General features: G+C 42.6%; 2 protein-coding genes across 3 annotated transcripts in view; one reads left to right on the top strand and one right to left on the bottom strand.

The window, feature by feature from the left end:
* Smc1a (structural maintenance of chromosomes 1A) overlaps nucleotides 1-8,962 on the top strand; it is a 58,148-nt gene extending 49,186 nt beyond the window's left edge. Inside the window, exons 24-25 of one of the 2 annotated variants that reach the window (XM_051142113.1) lie at nucleotides 7,346-7,390; nucleotides 8,018-8,962. In XM_051142113.1, the coding sequence (XP_050998070.1) occupies nucleotides 7,346-7,390; nucleotides 8,018-8,213 (241 nt within the window). In that variant the 3' untranslated portion in view covers nucleotides 8,214-8,962. The remainder of the gene's footprint in view (nucleotides 1-7,345; nucleotides 7,391-8,017) is intronic. The other variant, XM_051142112.1, reaches the window with a different exon arrangement.
* Shroom2 (shroom family member 2) overlaps nucleotides 1-15,064 on the bottom strand; it is a 1,329,704-nt gene that overhangs the window by 730,306 nt on the left and 584,334 nt on the right. The window lies entirely within an intron of this gene.

Consider the following 15,064-nt stretch of genomic DNA (forward strand, 5'->3'; position numbering starts at 1 on the left):
CCAGTAGAAGGAAACTCCAGGTGGTGGCACTGGCATGTATGATGGTCTAGGTCAGAAAGAGCAATTCAGGAACACCAACGCTTTAGGGTTGCAGAGGTGGGGGAAAGCAACAAGAAATACTAGAGGTAATCAGGAGCCAAACGATCTTTTTAATTTAATATTTTATCTTATATGTATGAGTGTTTTACCTGCCTGTATACCATGTACATGCCTGGTACCCACAGAAGTCAGAAGAGGGCATTAGATCCCCTGGGACTTGAAGTATAAGTCACCATGTGGATGCTGGGGACCAACTTGGTCCTCTGGAAGAGCAGATGGTGCGCTTAACTGCTTTGCCACCTCTTCAGTCCATCAAACAAAGCATTTTAAGTGTCTGACTAGAGTTTGGGCTTAGGGGACATTGTAGTTCCAATACTTGCTGTACCCAAGAAACAGGCCATCTAATGGGTTTCAACTTCAAACCTTCCATTTTAGCATGTGGGGTAAGCCCTCAGCCTCAAGTCCTTACTCACCAAATAACTAGTGTCCTGTAGACTTGGGTATCATAGCTTGAAGACCAGGGGAGGGGATGGGGGGAAGGGGGTGGGGAGCAGGGTGCTAGGAACCAGCTTTAAGTTGAGGGCACTCCAGAGCCGTAGAGCCAAGACAACCTGTGTGGGAATGAATCAGGTTAGATGCTTATGTTTTAGACACCTGTGGCTGCACTTTTCTCTCTTTCTTTCTTTCTTTCTTTCTTTCTTTCTTTCTTTCTTTCTTTCTTTCTTTCTTTCTTTCGGGTTTTGAGACAGAGTTTCTCTGTGTAGCTTTGGCTGCCTTGGACTCGCTTTGTAGATTAGGCCGGCCTCAAACTCACAGAGATCCACCTGCCTCTGCCTCCCGAGTGCTGGGGTTAAAGGTGAGTGCCACCATTGCCTGGCCACAGTTTCCTTTTTCAGCCAGACTTTTACTTATGGTTTCTTTGTCTCAAGCAAATCCACCTAACCACAAGGGTAGGCCCAGAGACAGCTTCTTTACTGTCAAGTTCCCTGCAGAAAGCACAATGCCTGATACTAAAGTCACCTGGTAAGATTTCAAGTGGAGGAATGAATTAGTACATTTGTGACAAGGATGGAGATTAGGAACTGTGAAAAGACCAGACTGTACTATAGACAAGGCCAGCCAAGATGGAGTGAATGTGATGAGATGAACTGCTAAGATGATGAACCAAGGGGCTCAGCAGCGAAGAGCACTGACTGCCCCTCCAGAGGATGAGGGTTTGGTTCCCAGTACCCACACAGCACCTAAAACTGTAATTCCAGTTTCAGGGGATCCAATGCTGCCTTCTGGCCTCTATGAGCATCAGGCATGCATGTGGTACATAGACATACATGCAGGCAAAACACCCATACACATTAAATTCAGGGTTTGGGGGAGTTTGTTGTTGTTTCGAGACAGGGTTTCCCTGTGTAGCCTTGGCTGTCTAGGACTTGCTTTGTAGACCAGGCTGGCCTTGAACTCACAACGATCTGCCTGCCTCTGCCTTCCAGAGTGCTTTGATTAAAGGCGTGTGCCACCACGCCCGGCTAAATTCAGTTTTTAAGAGATCTACTTCAATGACTGAGTACTGGATGTGGTTGGTGACGGAGGATAGCCATGAATAGCCATATTCCTACTCTACCCCAGTTGTCTATTTCTTCATCTGTCTCTGAATCAGAATCCTCTTTTAGCCTCCTCAGCACCTGGAATTCACCCCTCAAGTTTACAGTTCCCCTGCGTCCCCCAGTCACTGATTCATTCATGTAGTCCAATACATTTTGGTTGAGCACCTCCTGTGTGCATTGAGACTATTCTAAGCCAGGCCTCCAACTCCCTCTTTCCTCTCTTAAAATATTTTTGAGGGTTTCTTTTCCCCAGGTAAGATGTATACTCTATTCAGTAACATAAAGAGATGACCAGTATGTCAAACCTATAAAGGAATTTAGAGACTGTTCAATTCCTAAGGCCCTTGGAGTGAAATTAACTTCTCAAAGGTCCCTACTACTAGGAAGTATTGGAGCCACAAATGGAACTCAGGTTCTAATCAGGACAGGTAGAAATGGCCAGAGAGGTGGAACTTAGTTTGAGCTTTGAAAGCTGATGGATAAGGAGGGCAAACAAAATGCTTGCCAGTTATATTACCTGCTTTTGAAAGCTCTCAAAACAAAAACAAACAAACAGGGCTAGAGAGATGGCTCAGAGGTTAAGAGCACTGGCTGCTCTTCCAAAGGTCCTGCGTTCAATTCCCGGCAAGCACATGGTGGCTCACAACCATCTATAATGAGGTCTGGTGCCCTCTTCCGGTGTGCAAGTGTTCATGTAGGCAGAACACTGTATACATAATAAATCTAAAAAACAAGCAAGCAAGCAAACAAAAAAACTTACCTCGCCTCTTCCCAGGTCTGACTATCGGGATAGCATCTGGACCAAGGTAGCAGATTTCTTTCTAGGCTGGCTAGCAGCCTATTAGGTGGACTGGAGTAAGGATTTCATCTTGTGGGGATGCCATCTTATGTGGATGGTATATCTAATGGCAAATACATAAAATAGTTCAGAGAACTTGAATCTATGGCATTCAAAATAAGGGAACAGTAAGAATTCAGTAAGGCCAGATACTGCACTGCAACAACAAAACTAGAAACCATAAATCATCACACTGGAGACATGACTCAACACTTGTTGCTCTTTCAAGGACCTGGGTTTGGGTTCCAGTATCTATGCAGCAGCCTGTAACTCCAGTTCCAGAGGATCTGATGCCTTCTTCTGACCTCTGTGGGCACCAGGCACATATAAGGTACACATATTTACATGCAGGCACTCACACGTATCCATAACATTTTTTAAAAATCTTCAAAAATCATAAATTGTGAGGTATTTGTATTATGAGTTCATAGGGCTGGCCGCGAGGTAGCAGAAGACATCAAGCAGCAAGGCACTGAGGGTCAAACAGATGCAGAAACCAGAAAGCAATAGACATGATGTAGCAGGAGCCACAAGACAGATTATGTAAAACCCGTGAAGCAGCAGAAGGCTTGAGTACATACGCGAGATCCATGAGACTGCAGAAGTGAGGAGCCTGCAAGGGGAGCTACCCGGTAGCCTGAACCATGTGGTACAAAGCAATGGCAATAAGAGGGCCAGTGGGGGTACCAGACAAGCAGAAGTTACAAGACAGCCCATGGATTAATAGAAGCCAAAGTTCCAAGAGCCACAAAGCAGCAGAAGCTGAAAGTCCTGGAAGCTGTGAGGCAGCGAAAGCCATGGGCTAGAGACAAGGGAAGCAGAAAGAAGTTAGTCAGTAGCAGTAGGAGGAGTATAAATACAGCCAGAAAGTAGTTGAGTCACCATTTTGGGAGGCACTAGAGAAAGGAGCAACAGATGCCTGCAACTGAGGGGGTGACAAGATAAGCCGGGCTCTAGAGCTGCTTTAGATCCTAAGCCATTTTCAAGTTTGCTTGTGAAGCCCTGCCATTTCCCCGTGGGTGCTTTAAATGCCCATCACTAAGGCGAGTGTGTCTGGGGTTCATTTCATTGAAAGGAGGTTAACACATCTGCAATTTAGATGTGTGAAAGACCGGGGAAGTTCTTCCTGGGGAGTTTGAGGTGAGAATTGACTCTTGCCCTCGTTTTCTCATATGCTTTTCACTTATTACTTGTTGAGTTCATTTTCTCATTTGCCTAATTAATTTTTTACTTACTAGTCTATGTATCAAACATGAACATTTCCTCTTTTGGTTTTGTTTTTCAAGACAGGGTTTCTCTGTGTAGCCTTGGCTGTCCTGGGCTCACTCTGTAGACCAGGCTGGCCTCGAACTCACAGAGATGTGCCTGCCTCTGCCTCCTGAGTGCTGAGATTACAGGTGTGCGCCACGCCCGCCTTCCTTGTTTGTTCTTTCCTGCATTCACTCAATTTTCCCTTCATCTGCTGTACAATCATCTATTGAATTCCTTTCTGCGTATCAGGCCCTCAACTAGAAGTTCTCCACCCCTCCAGAAAGTCACAGTTTAAGCAGTGACTCAGAGAAGTACACTAAATGTAGCAGATGATATAACAGAAGTCTAGATGGGGCAAAGTGAGCATGTAGAAAGCCCTGGATGGTATTACCTGGAGTATGGTGGATTGGAGGAATTGCTCAGTCACACCTTTATAGAAGAGTCTTGAAAGAGGAGTTAGTGTTTGGTATTGGAGAAAGGATGAAAGAACACTACGGGGAGTTGCCTAAGCACAGAATGTGAAAGTATACCTGTTTCAGAGAGGAGTAGTTACTGTTGGTCCATGCAGTGGGAAAACTGGAGGAAGCCATGCAGTCAAGCTTAGCTTTGACCTTCTCAACGGTGGCAAGCTGTAGGCAGGTCTGGAACAGGAAAGAGGCCCCTAGCAGAACAACTTTGTCACATCTCAAGGATTCCCATGAGTCTTCATTCATGAGTCTAATGGGGATATTCTTCAAGTACACTTTTTTTTTTTTTTACATACATTATTTAGGTCAGTGCTTTATGCCCCAGTCTCTTTCAACACTAGCTGCCAGACTGAGATTTTTTTTTTTCTTTTTTTTTTTGAGATAGGGTTTCTCTCTGTAGCCTTGGCTGTCCTGGACTCACTTTGCAGACCAGACTGGCCTCGAACTCACAGTGGTCCACCTGCCTTTGCCTCTGGAGTGATGGGATTAAAGTGGTGCACCACCACACCCAGCTTGTTTGTTTTTAATAAAATGTTCATTTAAAAGTGAAGTAATGTGCGGAGTGTGGTGGCACACCCCTTTAATCCCAACACTCAGGGAGGCGAAGGCAGGTGGATCTCTGTGAGTCCGAGGCCTGGTCTACAAAGTGAGTCCAGGACAGCCAAGGTTGTACAAAGAAACCCTGTCTCGGAGAAAACAAAACAAAACCATCCCTCCCCCTCCCAAAAAAAAAGGAAGAAAAAAGAATTCCACGTTTAAATGAATATGTCAATAACTCTACTTTTGTGCCCCTACCCTCCCCAGAAGACCTGTCTTTCTAGCCCTTCATTCCTTTTTCAAATATGGATTGTCGTTTCAGAATTTCTCTTTACTGCTTTCTATGGTTATATCCACTGTTCATTGGACTTGGGGTTTGGGTTTTGTTTGCTTGTTTTCCCCATTGTTTTGATGGACTACATCTTCAAGTAGCTTTCTCGGAAAGGTCGTATAGAAAGTGTTGTGCTGGGCTTAAGTGAAACCCCAATCAACACTAGGAGCCGACTCAGATGCAAACACACAAGGGTCTCGTTTATTGATCAGCTTAAGCTGGACCCACGCTATCACCCACACACAGCAGATCAGGTGTGAGTCGGGAGTATAAGTAGGAAAAACTTTTTATAGATTATAGCAAGCGAGAGAGCAAATGGATTTCGAGTTTGGCAAGCATCTTGTTGATTATTCCTTGAGCTAATTGATATTTGTCTGGTACTAGTCCGGTATCAAACCATGAAAGATTAACTTCTAAGGAATAGCTCTTGAGAAATCCAGGGGAGCGTCTGATCTTTTAGTACTTATTTTCTGGCTAATTGGTAATTCTATATCTTTGTGCCAAGTGTATCTTTGTGGGTTTTTCTAGATCTGGAGTTCAAGAGTAGGTCACCCAAATACAGAAATGAAAATGTTAGACAAAATGAAGTTACTTTCGTCCATCAAAAGTAGATTTCTTTTGTTTTATTATTATAATAATTATGTTTTTAATTGAATTAGAGTTACATTATTTTTCCCACTCTTTTTCCTTCCTTTAGTCCCTCCTAGCTACTGTTCCTTCAACCCTTCCTATGCTCCCCTAAGCTGACAGCCTCTTTCTATATCATTATTATATGCATAGATGCACAAAATGTATGAATGCAACTTACTGGGTCTATTTTGTTGTTTGTCTGTACATGGTTTGAAGGCTCACCACTCTACATTCGACAACCAATCAGGGGGTTCACTCATGGGAATGGTTAATTCTTCTTCACCAAGAAGTCATTAGTTGCCTGTAGTTCTCTGTGTAGGCATGAGAACCTGTGAACTATTACCCTTTCTGCATTAACATTTCCATTGATCTCGTCGTTGTTCCAGTCTGTTTCATGCAGACATTTCCAGGAGAGCCTGTTTCACAGGAGACTTCCTGATGGTATAGTTTTTACAAGCTTTCCACCCCCTCTTCCTCGATGTACCCTGAGCCATGGATGCAGGAGCTGTGATGAGGGTGTGTCTGTTGGGGCTGGGCTCCCCATGATTTGTTGATCTCTGCATTATATCCAGTGTGGCTTTCTTTGAAGGGCTCCATTGGTTGTAAAGAGAGGCCTCGTTGGTGAATGGTGATAGCTACACTTACCTGTGGTTATGAGGATACGATTTAGAATGAAGTAAGGACTCATGCTGGTCTAGCAAAGTGGGATGAGTAGATTCTTTCCTAAGGTCCATGACATCATTATCCTGGAGATGCTGGATAGTTTTCCTATCCCTGGCGTAGTTTCCCTCCTGTTGACTCGCTAATGCTGTTCTCATTTTTCCTGCTCTCTTTTTTTCTCAGTTTTCCAAGTTGTGAAACAAATGCGTTTCTGTCTTTAAGTCAATTCTTTGTTCTGTCCCCTTCATTTTGTCATATCTTATCCATTGAGGATTTTATTGGGGGCTTTGTAATGTTCAGTTCTAAAGTTTCTATATTGGTTTTTTCGAGACAGGGTTTCTCTGTGTAGCCTTGGTTGTTCCTGGACTTCCTTTGTAGACCAGGCTGACCTCAAACTCACAGAGATCCACCTGCCTCTGCCTCCCGAGTGCTGGGATTAAAGGCCTGCACCACCATGCCCGGTCCCTTATATATATTTTTTATTTTCTAACTGTTGTTAATTTTTAATTACATTGTGTGTGTGTGTGTGTGTGTGTGTGTGTGTGTGTGTGTGTGTGTGTGTGTGTGTACTTTCCACAGTGTACATGTGGAGGTCAGAGGTCAACTTGTGGAAATCAGTTCTCTCCTCCCACCATGTGGACCTTTGGGATCAAACTTAGGTCATTAGGCTTGACAGCATGCGTCTTTCCTGCTGAGCCGTCTCAGCAGCCCTAGCTCACTTTCTAATTTTTGATTTGTTTTGAGCATAGTATTATTTGTTCAGGTATTTTTATGGTGACTCCTTGTCCTTGAAAACTTTTCAGATAATTTTAACATCTCTGTCATCTTGGAATTAATGTCTATTGTTTTGTTTTGTTTTTCTCATTCAAGTTGAGGTTTTGCTGGTTCTTGGTACGATGAGTAATTGTCATTTGAGACCTGGGTATTTGGGCTATTGTGTTATGAGATGCTGGATCTTATTTCAACATTCTGTTTTTGCTTCTATCGTCAGACACTATTGTTACAGTGGAAGAAGAGACCCTGCCTCAGTAAAGCGGTGGGTATAGAAACATTCAAGGTCTGTGTTCAGTCTCCATTGGATACCCCCACCAGGGGTTCCTCATTGCTAGGGGAGAATGGGCACTCTAGCCATCCCACTCCAGTGGGGAGAGGAGGTTAACACGTTATTCAGTGAAAGTGGAAGTCTGAACTCCCTGTTGGCCTTTGTTAGTGTAGTGGGAGTAGGACCAAAATTTTCTTTTGTGATGTTTGGCTAAAGTAGAGCAATTATTATCTGATAGGTGGTGCTCTGGACTTCAGTCTGAAATATCTGAGGTGAAAAACAGATTTAGATCCCTCCCATTTTGCCACTCGTTTGCTAACAAGTTCTCTACCCAGTTAACTCTGCGTATTTTGGACCATTTCCTTCACGTGTGGTCTTTTCTCAATGAAAACCTTGGGATCCTGCTTGTTTGCTGACAGTTCCTTAATGTAGCAATGGACTTTTTGTCTTAATCAGAGAAGTCTCTCTTTCTAGTCGGCTGTGGTGGATGCACAAGGCACTTTCCTAAACAAGTCATTTATACCCTCCTCTCTAAGGCTCAGGGAGCCTTGTGGAAGAGGAGATGGAAAGCACAGAAGAGCCCCAAAATAAAGAGAAGAGCTGTAAACTGTCATTTTCCAGGCAAGATGTGACCATCACAGTTACAAGCTCCCAGCACCTGAAGATGCCTTCACTATTAGACACAAGAATGGACCCATCAACAGTTGGGCATGGATGGAGAAGAAACTCGAGAGAACCCCCACCCGACCCTGCTGGACTAGTTCCTACTGATGGATTCAGGAGAAAACATCGCCGTCAGTTGTATACTCACCAATAACCCCATCAGACTTCAATGGGTAAAATGAGTCACCAAACCAAACCGAAAGCCATAAATCTGAGAAAGGAACTAGTATGGATGGGGGTTGGGGATGCTTACAGGGGTGAAAGGGAGATGAGAGAGAGTGTGCTAGGGAGAGCAATCAGAATGTAAATCTATATATGTATGAAATTGTCAAATAACAAAATGAGCCAGTTTTGAAAAATATAGCAATGAGAATCTGATTGGAAATTCAGTAGGGGCCAGTACTAGGCAAAGCGACAGATTCCCCATAGGATGGTAAGAAGAATTCTAAGTCTTATGCTACAGTCCACGATCCCCAGAATACCAAGAGCCTGTCTTTGAGATGGCTCAGCTCTTCCCAGAGGAGGTCACTGTCTTTGCCTAATGGGTTGACACCACAGCAAGTAAGCCTTGACATGAGCATGCAGTTTCATTTGCTGTGCTGTGCGATGGGAACCTCACATGCACCTGGCCAACTGTGAGAGGGTAACTGATGTCTGTTTCTGTTATGCATATCCAAGATTCCTGACTGATCTAAGAATCCTGCATTTTACTGGTGACATCTTGAAGCAACTTCTTAGGTAAAGAAAGGTAAGAAAGGATGGCTCCAAGGTTGAGCAGTGACTACTCTTCCAGAGGTCCTGAGTTCAATTCCTAGCAACCACATGGTGGCTCACAACCATCTATAATGAGATCTGGTGTCCTCTTCTGGCATGTAGGTGTACATGCAGGCAGAGCACTGTATACATAACAATGAATAAATAAATCTCTTTTTAAAAAGAAGACTAAAACTATTTTTAAAAAAGAAAGGTAAGCTGGGCAATAGTGGCACACGCCTTTAATCCCAGCACTCAGGAGGCAGAGGCAGGTGGAGTTCGAGGCCAGCCTGGTCTACAAAGCGAGTCCAGGACAGCCAAGGCTACACAGAGAAACCCTGTCTTGAAAAACCAAAAGAACAAAAAAGTAAATTTGGGGATCTTTGTATATCTGAAAATGTGGTTGTTACATTTACCTTTCACATTTCAATTATATTTTGCCTTTAGAATTCTGTGTTAGAAATAATTTTCTCTGATTTTTGGAAAGTACTACTTTTAACACAGTTGCTGATTAAAAGTAATATGCTAATATTATTCTGGTATCTTTGATTGTGACCTGTTTTCCTCACTTCTAGGGGCTTAAAAGCTTTAAAAAAAAATCTATTCCTGGTTTTTTGAACTGTCATGATAATATGTCCACATGCATGCTTTTCCTTCCTCTGTTTTTCTGGCTACCTACTGTACTGATGGACATTTTCTTATCTGAGGACTCAGGGTCCTTTCTGCTGAGAAATCAGTTTTTATTTCTTAGGTAATTTTCTCCTTCGCTGTGCTTTGTAGAACTTCTACTACTCGGATGATGGATGTCTCTCTCCCTTGCTTTTCCAGCTAAATAATTTAGAAATTTAATTGGTACATAATAATTGTACACATTTCTGTATAGAAATTCATGGGATATAGTGTGCTGAAATACCAAGTATACAGCCGGGCGTGGTGGCGCACGCCTTTAATCCCAGCACTTAGGAGGCAGAGGCAGGCGGATCGCTGTGAGTTCGAGGCCAGCCTGGTCTACAGAGCGAGTCCAGGACAGCCAAGGCTACACAGGGAGACCCTGTCTTGAAAAACCAAAAAAAAAAAAAAAAAAAAATTGCCAAGTATACACTTATCATTTCTCTGTATTGGGAATATTCAAAAAATCTAGCAATTTTTCAACATACATCTGAATGCTGTTATCCTAGTCCCCTACAGTCTATAAAAACTGAAGGCTATTTCCGCTACTCCCCTGAATCTTTTCCCACACTTTCCAGCCTCTGTTAACCCAAAGGTGCTTTTAATAAAGGATACTTATATTCTTTTTGTAAATGGGTACATCTTCTGTATATGTATGTGTGACGTAGAACTTTACTAGAGCCTCGGTGACAACACAAGATGATAGTCAGGAAAGAAGAAAAAAATATTTTTTGAGACAAGGTTTCTCTGTGTAGTCCTGTCTATCCTGGAACTCATTCTATAGACCAGGCTGGCCTCGAACTCACAGAGATACGCCTGTCTCTGCCTCACAAATGCTAGGATTAAAGGTGTGCACCAGTACGCCTGATGGAGAAAAAAAATAATTTATGGTAGATAGTACCTTTATAACCCCCTAAATGAATTCCACTCACGCCTTTCTGAGGGAGACTGCCTCCTGGGTAGTCCTCTTCACAGACTCCTAGGCATAGGCAAGATAAGCTTACACTACTGCATGCTTAGTCTCATTCTTAGACCAACTGCATTTCCAGCTCCTGCCGAATGCTCCACATATGTATTTTCCTCCTGAAATATTCTCACACATACCTTATGGTGGTCCATGGCCCCCACAAAATGATCACAGTATCCATCAGCGCCTCTCACATACCAAGTTGTTCTTAAAACGAATTCCATCACTAATATTTGTAATGAAATCAACAGTTACATCTCATTCCTCTCTTCATGGTTTCCTCCAGCAGGAGCTGACAGCAATTTTCAACCTGCTGGGCTTCTGACGTGGCCCCCTCTGAGCATCTTCTGTGAGTAAAGTTCTGGGAGAATAGTAGACTTTGGAAGGCTCAGCCTTAAATGAAACATCTGTATCACATCCTGTCCTCCCAAGCCTCAGGGATCATTGTGGGAGAGGTGCTAGAAAGACAGTAAGAACCGGAAGCAGAGAGCAAATCTGAGCAACAGTGTCCTCCAGACATAACAGGGCATGTGAACTCACAGTAGTTGTGACAGCTTTCCCAGGCTCCATGCAACCTGAAGCCAGTCCAGCTGTCAACATGGAGAAAGGAAGTGAACGGGAAGTCCCACCCCAGCAAAGTGCTATTGGCAATGACAGCTGCTGAGATAGGGGGTCAGTGTTCTGTAAGAATATTGCCCGCTTGCCAGCACTCGGGAGGCAGAGGCAGGTGGATCTCTGTGAGTTCAAGGCCAGCCTGGTCTACAAATCGAGTCTAGGACAGCCAAGGCTACACAGAGAAACCCTGTCTCAAAAAAAAAAAAAAAAAAAAAAAAAAAAAAAAAAAAAAAAGAATGTTGCCCCCTGGTAAGTCGACCAAGCTCTAGGACCCATACATCAAAGAATATATGGAGAGCAAAACTGGACTTGGTGTGTGGAAACAAAAGAGGAGGATACAAAGCTGGGTAGGGAGGGAAGAGGTATCTGTGAGGAGGGTGACTGTAACCAAAACAGATCGTATGGCATTCTCAAAGAACTAATAAAAAAAGAAATATTCAAAGATAATTTAAAAGAAAACTTGCCTTGCCATGTGTCCTAATCACTGTTCTATTGCTGTGAAGAGACACCATGGCCACAGCAACTCTTAAAAAGAAAAGCATTTAACTTGGGTTGGCTTACAGTTCAGAGGTTTAGTCCATTATCTTAATGCCGGGGAAGGGGGTGGAGGTGGTACACAGGCACACACGGTGCTGGAGTTGGAGCTGAGAGTTCTACACCCTGATCTGCCAGCAGACAGAGACAGAGGCAGAGGCAGAGAAAGACAACAGAGAGACTGAGCCTGGAGTGGGCTTTTGAAACTTTCAGCCTACCCTCAGTGATGACACACTTTCTCCAACAAAGCCACACCTCCTGATCCTCCAAACACTTCATCAAACAGGGACTAAGCACAGAAATATAAGAGTCTGTAATGATGGGGTCTTTTTTACTCAGGCTGCTCCTGATTGATCAGGGCCGCAGAACAGACTGCAACCCCAAGCTAGAATGCTAACGTGTTTTTTTTTTCACTTTTTTTTTTTCTGAGACAAGGTTTCTCTGTGTAGCTTTGGTTGTCCTGGACTCACTCTGTAGACCAGGCTGGCCTCGAACTCACAGCGACCCGCCTGCCTCTGCCTCCCGAGTGCTGGGATTAAAGGTGTGCGCCACCACGCCTGGCTGGGGTCATTCTTTTTTAAAACTACTACAACCATGTATGAGGAAAGACAGGCATAAGCATAAAGCTAAAGCATTCTTACTCATAAATGTAAATGGAAAAATTGAACAATAGAATATGCACACACCTCTCAAAAAAGCAAAGGTTTTCAGTTTTGGAGTGTCAATCAAGTCAAAACCCATGTTTAGAATTAAAAACAAACTCTAAAGGGAGTTTTGGGTGACTGTTCAGGCAGCAAACTCTCTCTGTCATTTTTTAAGTTCACTTTGGAAGCTACTAACCTGCACTTCCTGTATACTCAGGTAATTAATTTTATTCCTTCTCAAGTCTCTGATGGGGTTGAAGATCAGATAGTTTAGTTTTACAATTAAGCTTACTTGTTTAGGGGTTAAGATGTTTTTTAGGTCTACATAGATGTTTTAAGTTGATAACGATGAGATATGATAGATATTGATTTACATTCAGAATTTTAGACGCACCAAGATAGGAAAGATGTTCTCTTCAAGCTTGCCAAATACAAATAGCCAAAACACTGTGATTGTGACATTCATATAATTCCTGATTGTTTCATGGTTCTTCTTGCTGTAGGTACTTTATTGTATATATGTGTAATAATATAAATGTATATGTAAAAATATTTTTAAAAATATGTTTTTAGGTCTAGATACATGTTTTAAGTTGAAAGATGAGGTATGATATTGATTTACAATCAGAATTTTATACTCACCAAGATAGGAAAGATGTTTTCTTCAAGGTTGCCAAATACAAATAGTCAAAACACTATGAATGTAACATTTATATAATTCCTGATTGTTTCGTGGTTCTTCCTGCTGTATGTAGTTTATAATTATATATTTGTAATAACATAAATGTATATGTAAAAAAGAAAAATTAAAATTAAAAAGGAATTTAAAACAAACTCAAGTCAGTAGAAACATAAGACTGTTGAACTACACTAAGATTACACCACTACACAGAACAGTCAGTATTTTATTTATTTTTAATACAAGGTTTCATTTACTCCAGGTTGGACTCCAATTCACTGTATAACTGAGAATAACCTTGAACATCTGATCATTTTTATGGGATTCTGGCCTCCACAGGCACCAAGCGCACAAGTAGTGTGCACACAAACATTCAGGCAAAACATTCATACACATAAAATAAAATGTGTCCAGAGGACCCAGTGCCCACTCCTGGCCATTTTAGGCACTGCATGCACGTGGTGCACAGACATACACGTAGGCAAAACACTCATGCCTGGTTCTATGCAGAGAGTCATGCGTGCTAAGCAGGTCTTGACCAACTGAACTACATCCTCAGCCCACATGACAAATAGCATTTTAAATTGTTGGATAACATACGTCACAGATCTGAATTGTCTTCATTTCATAGAGAAAGAAAGACAGCTGCCAGGGGTCATGGAGCTAATACAACATTGTATAGGGACTGTCTAACCACAGTCAATCCTTGAAACTGCTATACAAAGGCATGCTTATTAGCATTGGCCGCATTCACACTAACAGCAACTAGACTTTTGCTACTTTGTGGGTTCTTTCCCCATCCTTTCCCTAACGCTAGACAGGAGAGAAACAAAGCTAGAGGAGAGAGAGAGGAATTAGGAAAATCCCTGAATCTAATTTTCCCCTCTAGTTTCCGCTTTGACTGTGGCTACTAACAAACCACAAACAGCCTCCCTAAACAACCAACAACCACTGACCCCGCCCCTTGGGGGCGCTAACATTTATATACCCCTCTGAAAAGTCCCCAGAATTCCAAAGGTCACACAATCCCAGAAACTCTCTGCAGCTGGCAAAACTTCACCTCTGCTAGAGCACGAGGCAAATCAAATCATAGGCAGCTGCTGTGGACAGTTCAGAGCAGCCCCATAGCCCTACACCTGAGATTAAAATGAAAGCACAGTCTTAAAATATTTCTGTGTTTTTTTTTTTTTAAAGAAACCAAAACCCCAGAAGCCTCACTATAACCAACAGCACAATTTTCTCTATGACTCATAGGTGAAGCCCTGAGAATACTCAATCTACAAAGGGCCTCTTCTAGTCAGTTTCCTTCCCCGGTGAATTGTTCTGGAGACAGAGAAATAGTCCAGGTTTTATTTTTTAATTCTTTTTCCTTTAGAAATCCTATACTATATATTTTTCTTCTTCTTTTTTTTTTTAAATCAAAGTAGTCCAGTGCACTTTTTGTTGTTGGGGTATTTTTTGTTTTAGAGTGTTTGGTTTTTTTTTCTTTGTTTTAAGACTTATTAATTTCCTTTTACATGTATGGATGTTTTGCTGGCATGTGTGGCTGTGCACCACACATGTATGCAGTTCCTGTCATGGCCAGAAGAGAACATTGGATCTCTGGGACACATAGGGTTTGATTTTATTTTTCTTACTTTTTTTTTTTTTTAAAAAAAGGGTTTCTCTGTGTCGCCTTGGCTGTCGTATACTCACTTTGTAGACCAGGCTGGCCTCGAGCTAACAGTGATCCACCTGCCTCTGCTTCCCGAGTGCTGGGATTAAAGGCATGCGCCACCACCACAGCCAGCTGCCCAGGTTTTTTGTCTGTTTTGTTTTTTAAAGGTTTATTTTTTTATTCTATGAATATTTTGCATGTATATGTGTATGCATGTGCACCATTTATGTGTCTGAGCCTGTGAAGGCCAGAAGAGAGTGTTAGATCCTGTGGAGCTAGAGTTCCAGTGAGCTGTGAACTGCCATGTGGGTGCTGGGAACTGAACCCAGGTCCTCTACAAGAACAGCAAGTGTTCCTAACTGCTGAGCCATCTCTCCCAAAAATACACATAGTTTTAAAGAGCAAAGTGATGCTGATAGACACCAAAGTAAACCTAACGGTGCCTTGTCCCACTCATTCCCAGCAGTAACTACTTTCAACCAAGTTA

This window comes from Acomys russatus, chromosome X, assembly GCF_903995435.1.
Source record: "Acomys russatus chromosome X, mAcoRus1.1, whole genome shotgun sequence".
Lineage (NCBI taxonomy): Eukaryota > Metazoa > Chordata > Mammalia > Rodentia > Muridae > Acomys > Acomys russatus.